The sequence below is a fragment of the Vulpes vulpes genome, chromosome 2 (genome assembly GCF_048418805.1).
Source record: "Vulpes vulpes isolate BD-2025 chromosome 2, VulVul3, whole genome shotgun sequence".
In the NCBI taxonomy this organism is placed as follows: Eukaryota; Metazoa; Chordata; class Mammalia; order Carnivora; family Canidae; genus Vulpes; species Vulpes vulpes.
Window position 1 is genome coordinate 32380198 of NC_132781.1, and position 11933 is coordinate 32392130.

General features: G+C 44.5%; 1 protein-coding gene across 1 annotated transcript; it reads right to left on the reverse strand.

Moving 5' to 3' along the window:
- Window positions 1-5693: 5693 nt before the first annotated feature.
- On the reverse strand, window positions 5694-11933 carry MRPS23 (mitochondrial ribosomal protein S23). The gene is made up of 5 exons (XM_025996005.2): window positions 11770-11933; window positions 11077-11247; window positions 7440-7517; window positions 7107-7233; window positions 5694-6687 (listed from the first exon to the last, which is right to left on the reverse strand). The coding sequence occupies exons 1-5, from the start codon at window positions 11811-11813 to the stop codon at window positions 6535-6537; spliced, it is 573 nt and encodes a 190-aa protein (XP_025851790.1). The 5' UTR covers window positions 11814-11933; the 3' UTR covers window positions 5694-6534.

An 11933-nucleotide genomic window follows, 5' to 3' on the forward strand; every position in this document is an offset into this window, starting at 1 on the left:
TTTACACATGAGGGAACTGAGGGTCAAGTTATTCACCAGCAACTCAAATGTCACAAGATAAAGCCACGGGTCAGGGTTTTAGTCCCATGTCTGACACTGCAAGGCCTGGGGTTTTTCCGTTACTGCCTCTCTGCCTGCACCACCCCTGCCTTCGTCCTCTGCAGCAAATTCACAGATTTTTGTCATTGACTGGAGAAGGTTAGGAAACACTGCTCTGGGCAGTCTCTAGGGACTCAGCACAGTTATCTCCTTCATCTCTTGCTCCCACTAGGGTGCAAACACGGTCGGTTCCCCCCCAGGCCTCTGTCATTTGTCCTGTGGCCTATCTGTCCCCATCTCTACCCTATCTCAGACACCCCAGGACCTCAGCCTCCTAAACCTCAGCCAGAACATTATTTTACAAGGACACTTGCCAACCTTGAAAGGCAAGGTACCCCAAGGCAAGGAAAGAAAATTATTGTGGTTGAGCAGCATGAGACTGCAGCGCCACCTAGTGGTTCTGGAGCCAAATGGTCCCGGGTGGTGACATTTTCAAACAATCAATATCTCATTATTAACCATAATCACAACCTGATGTTTACTTTTTGGAGAAATGTTCAGCGGCAAGGGATGCACATGCACTTTTCTGCATGTTTCAGAGGCCTGCGATCCTAAATGCCACAGTGACTATTAAACAGTGTCCTGCCCATGAGCAAACGGGAGGGAGCAGAGATTGATTGTATATCCTTTTCATCTAAGCTACTCACCAAAAACAAAGCATCCGTTGAAGCCACTGACCTTTCACTAACTGCTGGAAGGAAAATGCTTGATAAATAATAAATAGACCACTACTGGATGATGCTTAGAACCAGCTTTTAATTAAAAGAACGGACCAACTAGAAGGTCAGGTGACTGACATTTAAGTTCCAGTCCAAGACAAGCCTCAATCGAGGGTAAAACTATACCCCAAATGTAATTTCATTGTCAGCTACCATTCAACAAAAATCCTCTGTCTGTAATACATATGGATGGAAGGGTTGGTGGCAGTGACATCCTGGAGGGAACATAGCACTCAACTTCCTGCCTCCTTTGCCTTCCCCTAGCAACCTCTTAAATGCCACAGCAAAAACAAAAAACAATTGTCTGGTTCAGCATCTCCACAGAAACTGCTCCAACACCTGGCTCATCCAATCACACACCCACATGCCACACTGAGCGCTACCTAGGAGTGACCTGGAAGCCATTTCCTGTCTTTCTCACAGGAGGGCAGGTGCCCTTCCTCTGCCAGACAAGGTGACTTCAACCAAGTTGCTCACTGAACCTGCTCAGGCATCCATCTCACTGAGCACCGTCAAAGGCTCAAAACACATGACTGACCTCGCCAGTCAGTCCTCCACCTTTGGGTTGTTTTGGAATAGAGCTCAGGAACACGGAGACCCTGGACGAAGTCATAATCTCGCGCCCCTCCCCACCACACACACATACTCACCTTTCCCTGTTCCTAGCTCCACATTCCTGAGGTAGTACCAGCATTTCCACGACCAGAGCCACATCTTGTTGTCTGCTCTAGTGCCCACAGTCAGGAAAATTGCCAGCCCAGTTCTGAGTTAGGCCTGGTCATAGCGGAGGGCCTAGAAGGATGGAAGAGGTCCCACGACTCCTGCATGCCTGTCTGGGTTCCCAAGAGCAGAGGCAGCACCGGGCTCAGAGACAATCTTATCCCACAAGAATGACTTTCTTAATTTTTTTTTAAAGATTTTATTTATTTATTCATAGAGACACAGAGAGAGAGAGAGAGAGAGAGGCAGAGACACAGGCAGAGGGAGAAGCAGGCTCCATGCAGGGAGCCTGATGTGGGACTCGATCCAGGGTCTCCAGGATCACGCCCTGGGCTGTAGGCGGCGCTAAACCACTGTGCCACCCGGGCTGCCCGAATGACTTTCTTTAAAGAGAGAATCTGTGGAATGTTTTTAAGTGCCCAGCCATCATTTATTTATTTTTTTAAATTTTTTTTTGCCATCATTTATTTAAAAGAAAAGTATCATTTTAAAAAAAATTAGGAATCCTTTGGGAGTACCAATTTTCCTATAATACCACTTTATCTGAGAACATGATACTAAATATTACACAAAATTACAAAAAGACTTGGGCTTGCCTTTTAAGGACACATGATCAAGAATCAGGCCTACCAAACAAAATCGAGGAACTCTAAAAAACCTTATATATCCAGGACCACATAAAAAAAGCCTTGCTAGACGATGGTGGAAGATGTGGGACCTGTTTCCTTTGTAAGCCTTCTCATTCCTCCTGTCCCTTAACTAAGAGCATTCACCTGGCTCAGCCCCCAACACCCTGTGCCTCTCTACACTGTCCTTGGAGAGTTCATTCATTCTCCTAGCTCCAACCCTTACCCCTATGCAAGGGACTCCCTCTCCATCTTCCAGACATCTCACTTATCTGTCTGCTATTTGAACGATGCAATATCTCCTCTCAGTATGTGGAGAACTGAAGCCCTCTTCCCAACCTTGCTGTTAGTGATGCAGCTACTCTTCTGGTCACTCAGGTTTGTAGCCCTGGAATCTGCCTCCAATTGGCATGGCTGCAGAGAGCAAAGTCTGACAGGTCTCCTCTTCCCGCCCTCCCTGCTCCCTGCCCATTCCACCAACCTCATTCTTTGGATCACACCTGAGTGAATCTTCCTTCCACCTGACATTGCTTTCACTACATTACTTCCCTGTTCACAATTTATTATACCCCATTGAACAACTTAAGGTAGTTACTGAGGCCACCATAATCTGACCCCACACTATCTGTTCAAACCTGTTTTCCACTACTCCTCAAGAGTAACAGAAGCATCTATCACACATATTGTAAATGAGCTTTACATTCTCTGTCTCCATTTTCAAAAAACTAACTAGAAGCCAGAGGCAAACATTTTCCCTACTTTGTAGTCTGAGACCCACATAGGCACAAAGTCATATCAGCAAAAACAGGAGTAACCTGAACTAGTCCCAGATCTTCAAACTTGTCCTTGCAAACTGCCCTGTAACCTGGACACATGATTTTCCTGCCTTCAGCTCAGCAAACCCACACTGGAGGGCCCACCCCAAAAAGGCTGTTTAATGCTTCAGTGGTATAAGAAAGAATTTCTGCACTTGTTTACACTGAAGAGAAAGAAGGTAGCCCCGCCTGGAATGCACGACCAGGGGGAAGCAGGAGTGCCAACAGCAGACCAGGTGTGCCAACTGAATGTGCATTAGTACAGCCTAGAAGGGGCTCAGTAAGGGCCTGGAGATCTGATTTGAATGTCAGGTAACATTTCCAAGCAGGTACCACTTTTCTTTTTTTTTAACTGAGCTTTATGCCCAACATGTGGATTGAACTCAGGACCCTGAGATCAGAAGCCGCATGCTCTACCAACTGAGCCAGCCAGGAGCTCCTGAACAGGTACCATTTGGAAATGGCAGTGAAAATAGTTTCTAAAGACTGTGGTGGCAGGGAGGGCGCTCCCAGCAGGCCTCCTTCATGCATACTTCAACTCCCCCTGCCTTTCAAGGCTCTCCATCCAGTATTCCTGGACTAGTCCAGAGCTGGCTCCTCCCCGACTCAATCATTATTTTCGATCATAACTTAAAAGAACTCCTGTTCATCTTATTGTTTCCAAAGTCAACTCATCTTCTCAACTAGATTTTAAGCTCCCTAATGCAAGAATGAGATTGCACTTCCATTCTGAGCATCTCTATCCCGACAATGGATTTTGCCCACACCAACTGTGAGAAGGGCTCTGAATTTCCCAATAAATTTCACTTTCACTAGTTTGACCACTGAAATTCAACCTAACGAAAGTTTGCTATGTCTAGTCTCTCTCCCTTCTACCAGGCTTAGGCTCTCCTCAGGGAAGAGTCTGGTCTAGTTTAAAAAGATGGAAACGAGGGTGCCCGGGGGACTCAATCATTGTGTCTGACTTTGGCTCAGATGATGTTCTCTGGATCCTGGGATTGAGCCCTACCTCGGGCTTCACACTCAGTGAGGAGTCTGCTTCTTTCTCTCTCTCTGCCCCTCCCCCACTCCGTTCATGCTTTCTCTCTCAAATAAATAAAGTCTTTTAAAAAAACCCAACATGGGGATCCCTGGGTGGCTCGCCGATTAGGCGCCACCTTCAGCTCAGGGCATGATCCTGGAGTCCCGGGATCAAGTCCCATATCAGGCTCCCTGCACGAAGCTTGCTTCTCTCTCTACCTGTGTCTCTGCCTCTGTCTCTCATGAATAAATAAATAAAATCTTAAAAAAAAACAAACAAACAAAAACAAGAACATTATGGAAAGGTACTGGTGGGTTCCAGAGATACAGGCATCTCTGTATTCTGCTGGTGGGAGTGGAGCTGAGTAGTCTCTATGGAGGACAATTGGACATTAAAGACAAGCTCTTCCAGTAGTATACCACTGAGAAGGATGCAGCCACACAGCACTGGCCTTGTCTGCAGCACAAGTAAACACAGAGCCACTTTTGTCACTTGGGCACTGATTAAATCACTATGCAACCACACAAAGGATCTGACATGTTAAGTGGAAAAAGGAGGTAAAGGACAGCAAGCACAGTGTTCTAATGCATATCCCAAAATACTCCTGGGAAGGAAATGGGGATAGTGGTGGCCTTAGGGGAGAGAAACAGGTGGCTGGAGACGGATTTTGGAAAGGAAACCACCCATTTACCTAAATTCTAAACCATCTGCATGTATAGTTTTTTAAAATAATGATGCATCAGGGGCACCTGGGTGGCATGGTGGGTTAAGCATCTGACTCTTAGGTTTTAGCTTGGTTTGTGATCTTGGAAGATCAAGATCACCATTCAAACTGGTGGTGAAACTGAACCCAGGATCGGACTCCACACTCCGCGCAGAGCCTGCTTCAGGTTCCCTCTCCCTCTCCCTCTGTGCCCCCTGCTCATGCTCTCTCTCTAATAACAATTTTAAAAATATATACATCAAACAACTTTCTAAAAATGTCTTCATCATTATGGCAAAGAAACTACCTTCGAAGCCCCAGAAACACAAGGTTTAGAAAAGTAACAAGAGACCCTCCCTCCACAATTATTCCCCTGAGAACAAAATTGTCTCTTCCACCCGCTTAAGTCCTCCTTCCAAGGCTTGGCACTCACTGGCTATGGCTGTTGAATGGATGAACTTTATTTTCCCATCTAAAAGTAAAGCATTCCAGGGATCCCTGGGTGGCGCAGTGGTTTGGCGCCTGCCTTTGGCCCGCGGCGCGATCCTGGAGACCCGGGATCGAATCCCATGTCGGGCTCCCGGTGCATGGAGCCTGCTTCTCCCTCTGCCTATGTCTCTGCTTCTCTCTCTCTCACTGTGTGCCTATCATAAATAAATAAAATTTAAAAAAAATTTAAAAAAAAATAAATAAAAATAAAAGTAAAGCATTCCAAAACAAGAGGAATTGCAGAATAGTGACAGAGGTGGCAGGGAGATACAGTGTGGCTGAGAATTGCTCTTGCCTCATGTACTATTCACCTTTCATTCGCAGAGCACTGTGTGCCAGGCCGTGCACATGCTGAGATGGGGGCTCTGCCCCTGGTCTACCAGGAGACAAAAGAGACTCTACATAAACAACAGAAAAGCTATGTGTTTTAAAATAAAGAATTTCTGAAGCAGCTTATTACCAGTAGCTGAAAACCACTGGCCTGATCACAAAAACAAAGGCTCAGAAGAATATTTCATTTATTCAGTAGAAGATATGAAAATGAAGAAAGGAGAACAGTTCGTACGGTCTTGTTAAGTACATCTCTACACTACGGAGACAAGTGGATGGTGGTGGAGAGAAGTGTCTAACTGAGCTGGCCCCCTCTCGGCAATCCAGTTATCTATACATGTTCTCTGAATTCAGTCTTTAGCTGAATGTAATCGTTTATTCATTCAAATCTTTACTGAGCAGACTATGTTTGGACATATGCTAATTGTCTCCAGAACTCTTAAGTCTATGAAATTAAAGCTATGGTTTTGACCTTGGTCTATCATCAATGATAGGTTCTTACTCTTACCACAAAACACAGGTCAGCTGGGCCTCTTAAGCTGAAGATCAACAGCTCTATAGCAAAATGTAAAGATTATGGGTAGACAGAAACAGGTGGCCCAGGGGACACACCAAATGCACAAGTAAAAGCCTGAAGGAGCCAGAAAAGAGAAAGATACCTGAGAACCAAATATAGCTAACCCACGTGTTAACACAAAAATCCAAGCAAACCTACTCAGAATGAGTCCCATTCAAACAATGCTTATAAAGGTTTCTTCATGTTATTTACACTTTTAAAGTAAATTTACTTTATAAGCGGTCAGGGAATTCTTTATTTAATACCGTCCCAACATAAAAGTTCATTTAAACTGTGAAACTGAGATTTATGACAACCTAGAAATAGGAACTAAAAGAAGACAAACATAATGCCTTAGAGACTGTGAAACATTTACACAGTTCAACTGTTAAAAACAGTTCAACATTCATCCAGTGAACACAGTTTGGATGTCAGTATACACGGTATACAAGTTCTTCAGGGAGGTGAGAGACCTTTCGACTGTTCTTCAGAAGCCTCCGAATGCTGGTCCTGTGGAACTTCTTGCAGAGGCTGTTTTTTTCCCAATACTGTTTGGGGTTCGGCATCCTTGGGTTCAGATTTCCAGGAAACGTGACTACCTTCCTTGTGCTTAAAAGGACATAAATATATCACATGGATATTGTCATTTTCGCTCCACTGACTGGCAGAAGCTGTATGACTAAGCACATTCTATCATGGAGTCAAACTTAACATTAATATCCCAGGTCAAATTCTATTGTAACAAGCAATACACATGATAAAAATCCCTACAGAATCATAATTTCAAAAGCCCTAATGACAACTCACTTGTTCCAAGTAGCAGTTACTATCACAACATTTCAGTATATGTGTGTGTGTGTGTGTGTATACATGTACCTATTTTTTTAACTTCAGTATATTTAATACCAGTATTTGACCTGGTGTTCAGGGACATAAGCCAAGGTTGTAGAAGGAAAACCAAGCCTTCCTTTAACTTCTAACGAACTGACAACTAATCCTAATAAGAATCTTACTTAAAAAATACTCACAGTCCTTGCTTCTCCTACTCGTCTCAAAATAACACCTTCTGCCAATAAAGCCTTCCCTGTTTCCACAAATAACTTCTCTTCATCTGTTTCTCCGAGTTTCTGGAGCTCAATGTATTTCTCCACAAACCTGGAATTCCAAGCAGTCACATCTGAGGTCTGTATATCTAGAGTCCTCAAGATACACTGTTACACAGTATCAAGCATTCCCTTAACAGGTCTTCCTACAGGAGCCAGGGGCTTTTCCTCCAGTGGAATTCAACAAAATTCCTCAAAATGCTAACTAAATTCCTTAAAAAACAAAAAAACTAACCCAGGACTTGTAAAATGACTTACTGTTGACAGGTAGACTTGAAGTTTGGATTGAACAGATCAAAAGCTTTCTGACCAGATCCATAGGCTGAATAAAATTTCCTAGAAAATATAAACAACACAGTGTAAATTTCCATTTATAGATCATGGCCAAGAACTGAGAAAAAAAAAAAAATTACTAGGCCAGGCACACACTTTTTTTTTTTTTTTTTTGTAATAAGTAGTGCATGCACATAGTAAATACACCAAATATTACAAAAAGGTATCCAATGAAAAGTTAACAGTCCTGCTCACCTGTCCCCAAAACCCCAGTCCCTTCCCAGGAAGCAGCACTAACTAGTTTCTTGTGTAACCATCCAAGAATGTTCTAACATACAACCACATATGCATTTATCATTCCCTGAACCCAGCGACACAGTTTAACAGGAAACACTACTACACATCTTGCTTCTTTTTTTTCTTAAAGATTTTATTTATTCATGTAAGACACAGAGAGAGAGAGACAGAGACAGAGACATAAACAGAGAGAGAAGCAGGCTCCATGGAGGGGGCCTGATATGGGACTCGATCCTGAGTCTCCAGGATCACACCCTGGGCTGAAGGCAGACGCTCAACTGCTGAGCCACCCAGGCGTCCCATATCTTGCTTCTTCTACATAATAGTTCTTAGAGATCATTTCAAATCAGTGAACTAGATTGTTTTCAATTTTTTGCTCCTTTAGACAGTGCTGCAATGATTACCTTTATTAATATTTCTTGGGGCACTATGCAAATGAACCTGGAATAAATTCATAAAAACAATATTATTAGCTCAAAGTATGTGCATTTGTAACATGGCCTTATAAAACTGCCAAATGCTTTCCAAAGTGGCTGTAGCAGTTTATGCTCACACCAATAATGTAGGAAGAGCGTCTATTTCTCCATAACCTAGCCAAACTCTATTTTCCAACTTTTTGATCTTTGTCAGTTTGACAGGTGAAAAATGAGAACTCATTGTACTTTTGCCTTTTCTTATGAAAAACAATGGACGTCTTTTCATGTTTAAAAGCAAACTGAAGGGACACCTGGGTGGCTCAGCAGTTGAGTGTCGACCTTTGGCTCAAAGCATCATCCCAGTTCAGGGACAGAGTCCCACATCAGGCTCCCTGCAAGGAGCCTGCTTCTCCCTCAGCCTATGTCTCTGCTTCTCTATCATGAATAAATAAATAAAATCTTAAAAAAAAAAAAAAATTATAGCAAACTGAATCTCCTTTTCTGGGCTCTGTCCATGTTCTTTGCCTTCCATTTGGTGGTTTGTGGTTTTTTTCTCGATTTATAAGCAAACTTTAAACCACTATAAATAGGAAATGAGCCCTTTGTCATACCTGTTGCAAATTTTTCCTCCCAATATGTTGGATGACTTTTGATTCTGCTTGTGGTACTTTCTGGGAGCAGAAAATTTTAATATTTTCATTTATGGCTTTGGAGTTTTATGTTGTACTTATAAAGGTCTTTATCATTCAGATTATTTTTAAAATTCTTTCATGGTTTCTTCTAGTACTTTTATGATTTCATTTTTTACCTTTAGGTTTTGATATGTCTGGAGTTTATTTTGTTGTTGCAAGTTCTTTAAAATAACAAAAACACTAAAAAAAAAAAAAAAGCCACAAAAATAAAGGTTCAAAAATTTATTTAAATTCAAAGTATTATCATCTTGGCATTAATACTAATAAAAAAGGGAGTAGTAAAATATTCCACATTCTCCAATGACCTATCACCCAATTCCTACTATCCATGTAGACACAAAATTTTTTTTTTTTTTTTAACTTTGAGAGAGAGAGGGAGAGAGCAAGTGAGCATGCAAGAGAATGCACACATTAGCCAGGAAAGTGGCAGAAGGAAAGGGAGAGACTCCAAGCAGACTCTGCATGGTGCCCAACGCAGGGCTCAGTCCCAGGACCCTGAGATCATGACCTGAGCTGAAATCAAGAATCCAATGCTCAAAAGACTAAGACACCCACAAATGATTTTAACGTATAAATCCTGACTAAGGGATCCCTGGGTGGCTTAGCAGTTTAGTGCCTGCCTTCGGCCCAGGGCGTGATCCTGGAGTCCCAGGATCAGGTCCCGCATCAGGCTCCCTGCATGGAGACTGCTTCTGTCTCTGCCTCTCTCTCTGCCTCTCATGAATAAATAAAATCTTTAAAAAAATAAAATAAAATAAAAATAAATAAATCCTGACTAAGTGCATGCAATGAGCCCACCCAGAAAAGCAGTGACAAAGTATTTAATGCCCCCAAAGATCTCAGATATTACCCTGAAAATTTATAAGTAGAGTTAAGAACATACTTGTCCTCCCACCTCAAGAAGTATTGGAGGCCAGGGGAGGAGAGTCCTCAAATGAAAGGGGCTTAGACCTCAAATAAGAATATAATGACTTCAAAGAAAAAAAAAAAGAATATAATGACTTCAAAAATTGTTTTCTTACATCCGGATATAGAGATAAGAATAAGGGAGGGTACGGTAGTGGAGTATCTGACTCTTGGTTTTGGCTCAGACCATGGTCTCAGGGTCAAGGGATCAAGCCCTGCTTGGGGCTCTGAGCTCAGCATGAAATCTACTTCTCTCTCTCTCTCTCTCTCTCTCTCTCTCTCCTTCTCCCTCCCTTCCTCCCCCCTCGCCTCTACTCTCATGTGCGTGCTCTCTCTATAAAATAAATAAATCTAGGGTGCCTGGGAGTCTCCTTCTCCCTTTGTGCAAGCGCTCTAAAAAATAAATCTTAATAAATCTTTAAAAAAGAATAAGGAATATGTATTACCTGGTACAACTTCTGATCTTTTTTATTTTTTTTTTAAGATTTTATTTATTTATTCATGAGACACAAAGAGGCAGACATACAGGCAGAGGGAGAAGCAGGGTCCCCACAGGGAGCCCGATGTGGGACCTGATCCCAGACCCTGGGATCACTCCCTGAGTCAAAGGCAGATGCTCAACTGCTGGGCCACCCAGGCCACCCTGATCTTAATATTAAAAAAAGAAAGAAAGAAAGAATCACATAAATTCTATGTACCAAGAACTGACATCAAAATTTCAAGGAAAGAGTGCCACCTGAATGGCCCAGTGGTGGAGTGTGTCTGCCTTTGGTCCAGGTCTTGATCCCAAGGTCCTGAGATAGAGTCCTGCATCAGCTCCCCGCAGACAGCCTGCTTCTCCCTCTGCCTGTGTCTCTGCCTCTTTCTGTGTCTCTCATGAATAAATAAAAATCTTTAAAAATAAGAAATTCAGGGAAAGAGCTCTGCCCCGGATTCCCAGTGAGCTGACCTCGTTGAGCCTCATAGTCCGCATGAATAAAATGGACACAAGATACCTATGTTGTAGGGTTAGAGTAAGACCTAAGTTAGAGAACGTTTTTTTAAGGGCTTACCATAATGCTAATAGACGCACAGCAAAGGAAAGCTGTAATTACAATAATCAGTCCACTGCTGGGCTCCAGATTCTACTTCCCAGAACTAGTTTCTCTCACATATGCACGGGGCACTGACTCCCTGACTGGGTAGATACACAAGACCACCTCCATAGGGCAAGCCCTGGCTGGACTTGGGTTAAAGTTATCAGACCGCTCGCTCGGTGTTTCCTTCCAAAGTGTTGCTGCCTTCTGCCCACCGTGTGGGCTTTGCACTCACGCTCTAATCCGATCCTCGGGGTACAAAATGTCCTGGATAGCAGCTTTCGCTTTGCCATATCGCAAGCGGGGCCTCCGGAAGACCGGCTCTCTTAGCGGAGGGAAGGCATCATATATATCAAACCAAAGGGGCTTCTCCTTCAACACTCCAGCCCGAATCAGGTCCCGAGTCCTTATGGAAGGAAAAATAACGAGGGTGGGTCAGTGAGACCAGCCTGCGTAATCACAGCCTGGGACACCGGCAGGATCGCGGAGGCCGGGACACGCGTGCTCCCCACCCACAGGTGATAGTTCCATGTTCCAAACCAACCGAACAATGCTCAGAGGGTAAGTCCTTCTGTTTTGTCGCGTGCGTTCCACCCCCTTAGCCCCATCCCCATCGCGTCCAGGGAAATGCACAGGTGGCCCAGCGCGGCCCATCTGCTTCTTCCTCCTTCCGTCTTCCTAGCGAACTGCACTCGCCTAAGGGGACAGGTGCGGTCGTGAACGCGAGAAGCACATTCAGGGAGTGGCGTCGTCAAGCGCAACCTATTCGGAGGCAGGAGACCGCACGAGAGGCCTCGCCCGGCTCAGACCCCCGCATTCCCGAGAATGCCTCGCCGCGCTCGCGGACGCACCCAGGAGGAGCGGGAGCGGTCGAGAGCCCCCGCCCGGGGGAGGGACCCTCAGCCCGCCCCGGGCTCCGAGCACGCACCGCGAGAAAACGCTCCCCACGGTCTCCAGCCGGCTCCTCGCCATGCCTGGCGCCTCGGACGCGGAGGGCCTGGGGCTCCCGGAAGCGGAAGCGCCAGCGGCAGGCGAACTAGGCCGCTGGCCGAGCCGAGGATCGCGGCGCTCTCCCCACAGCCCCCGCCGGAG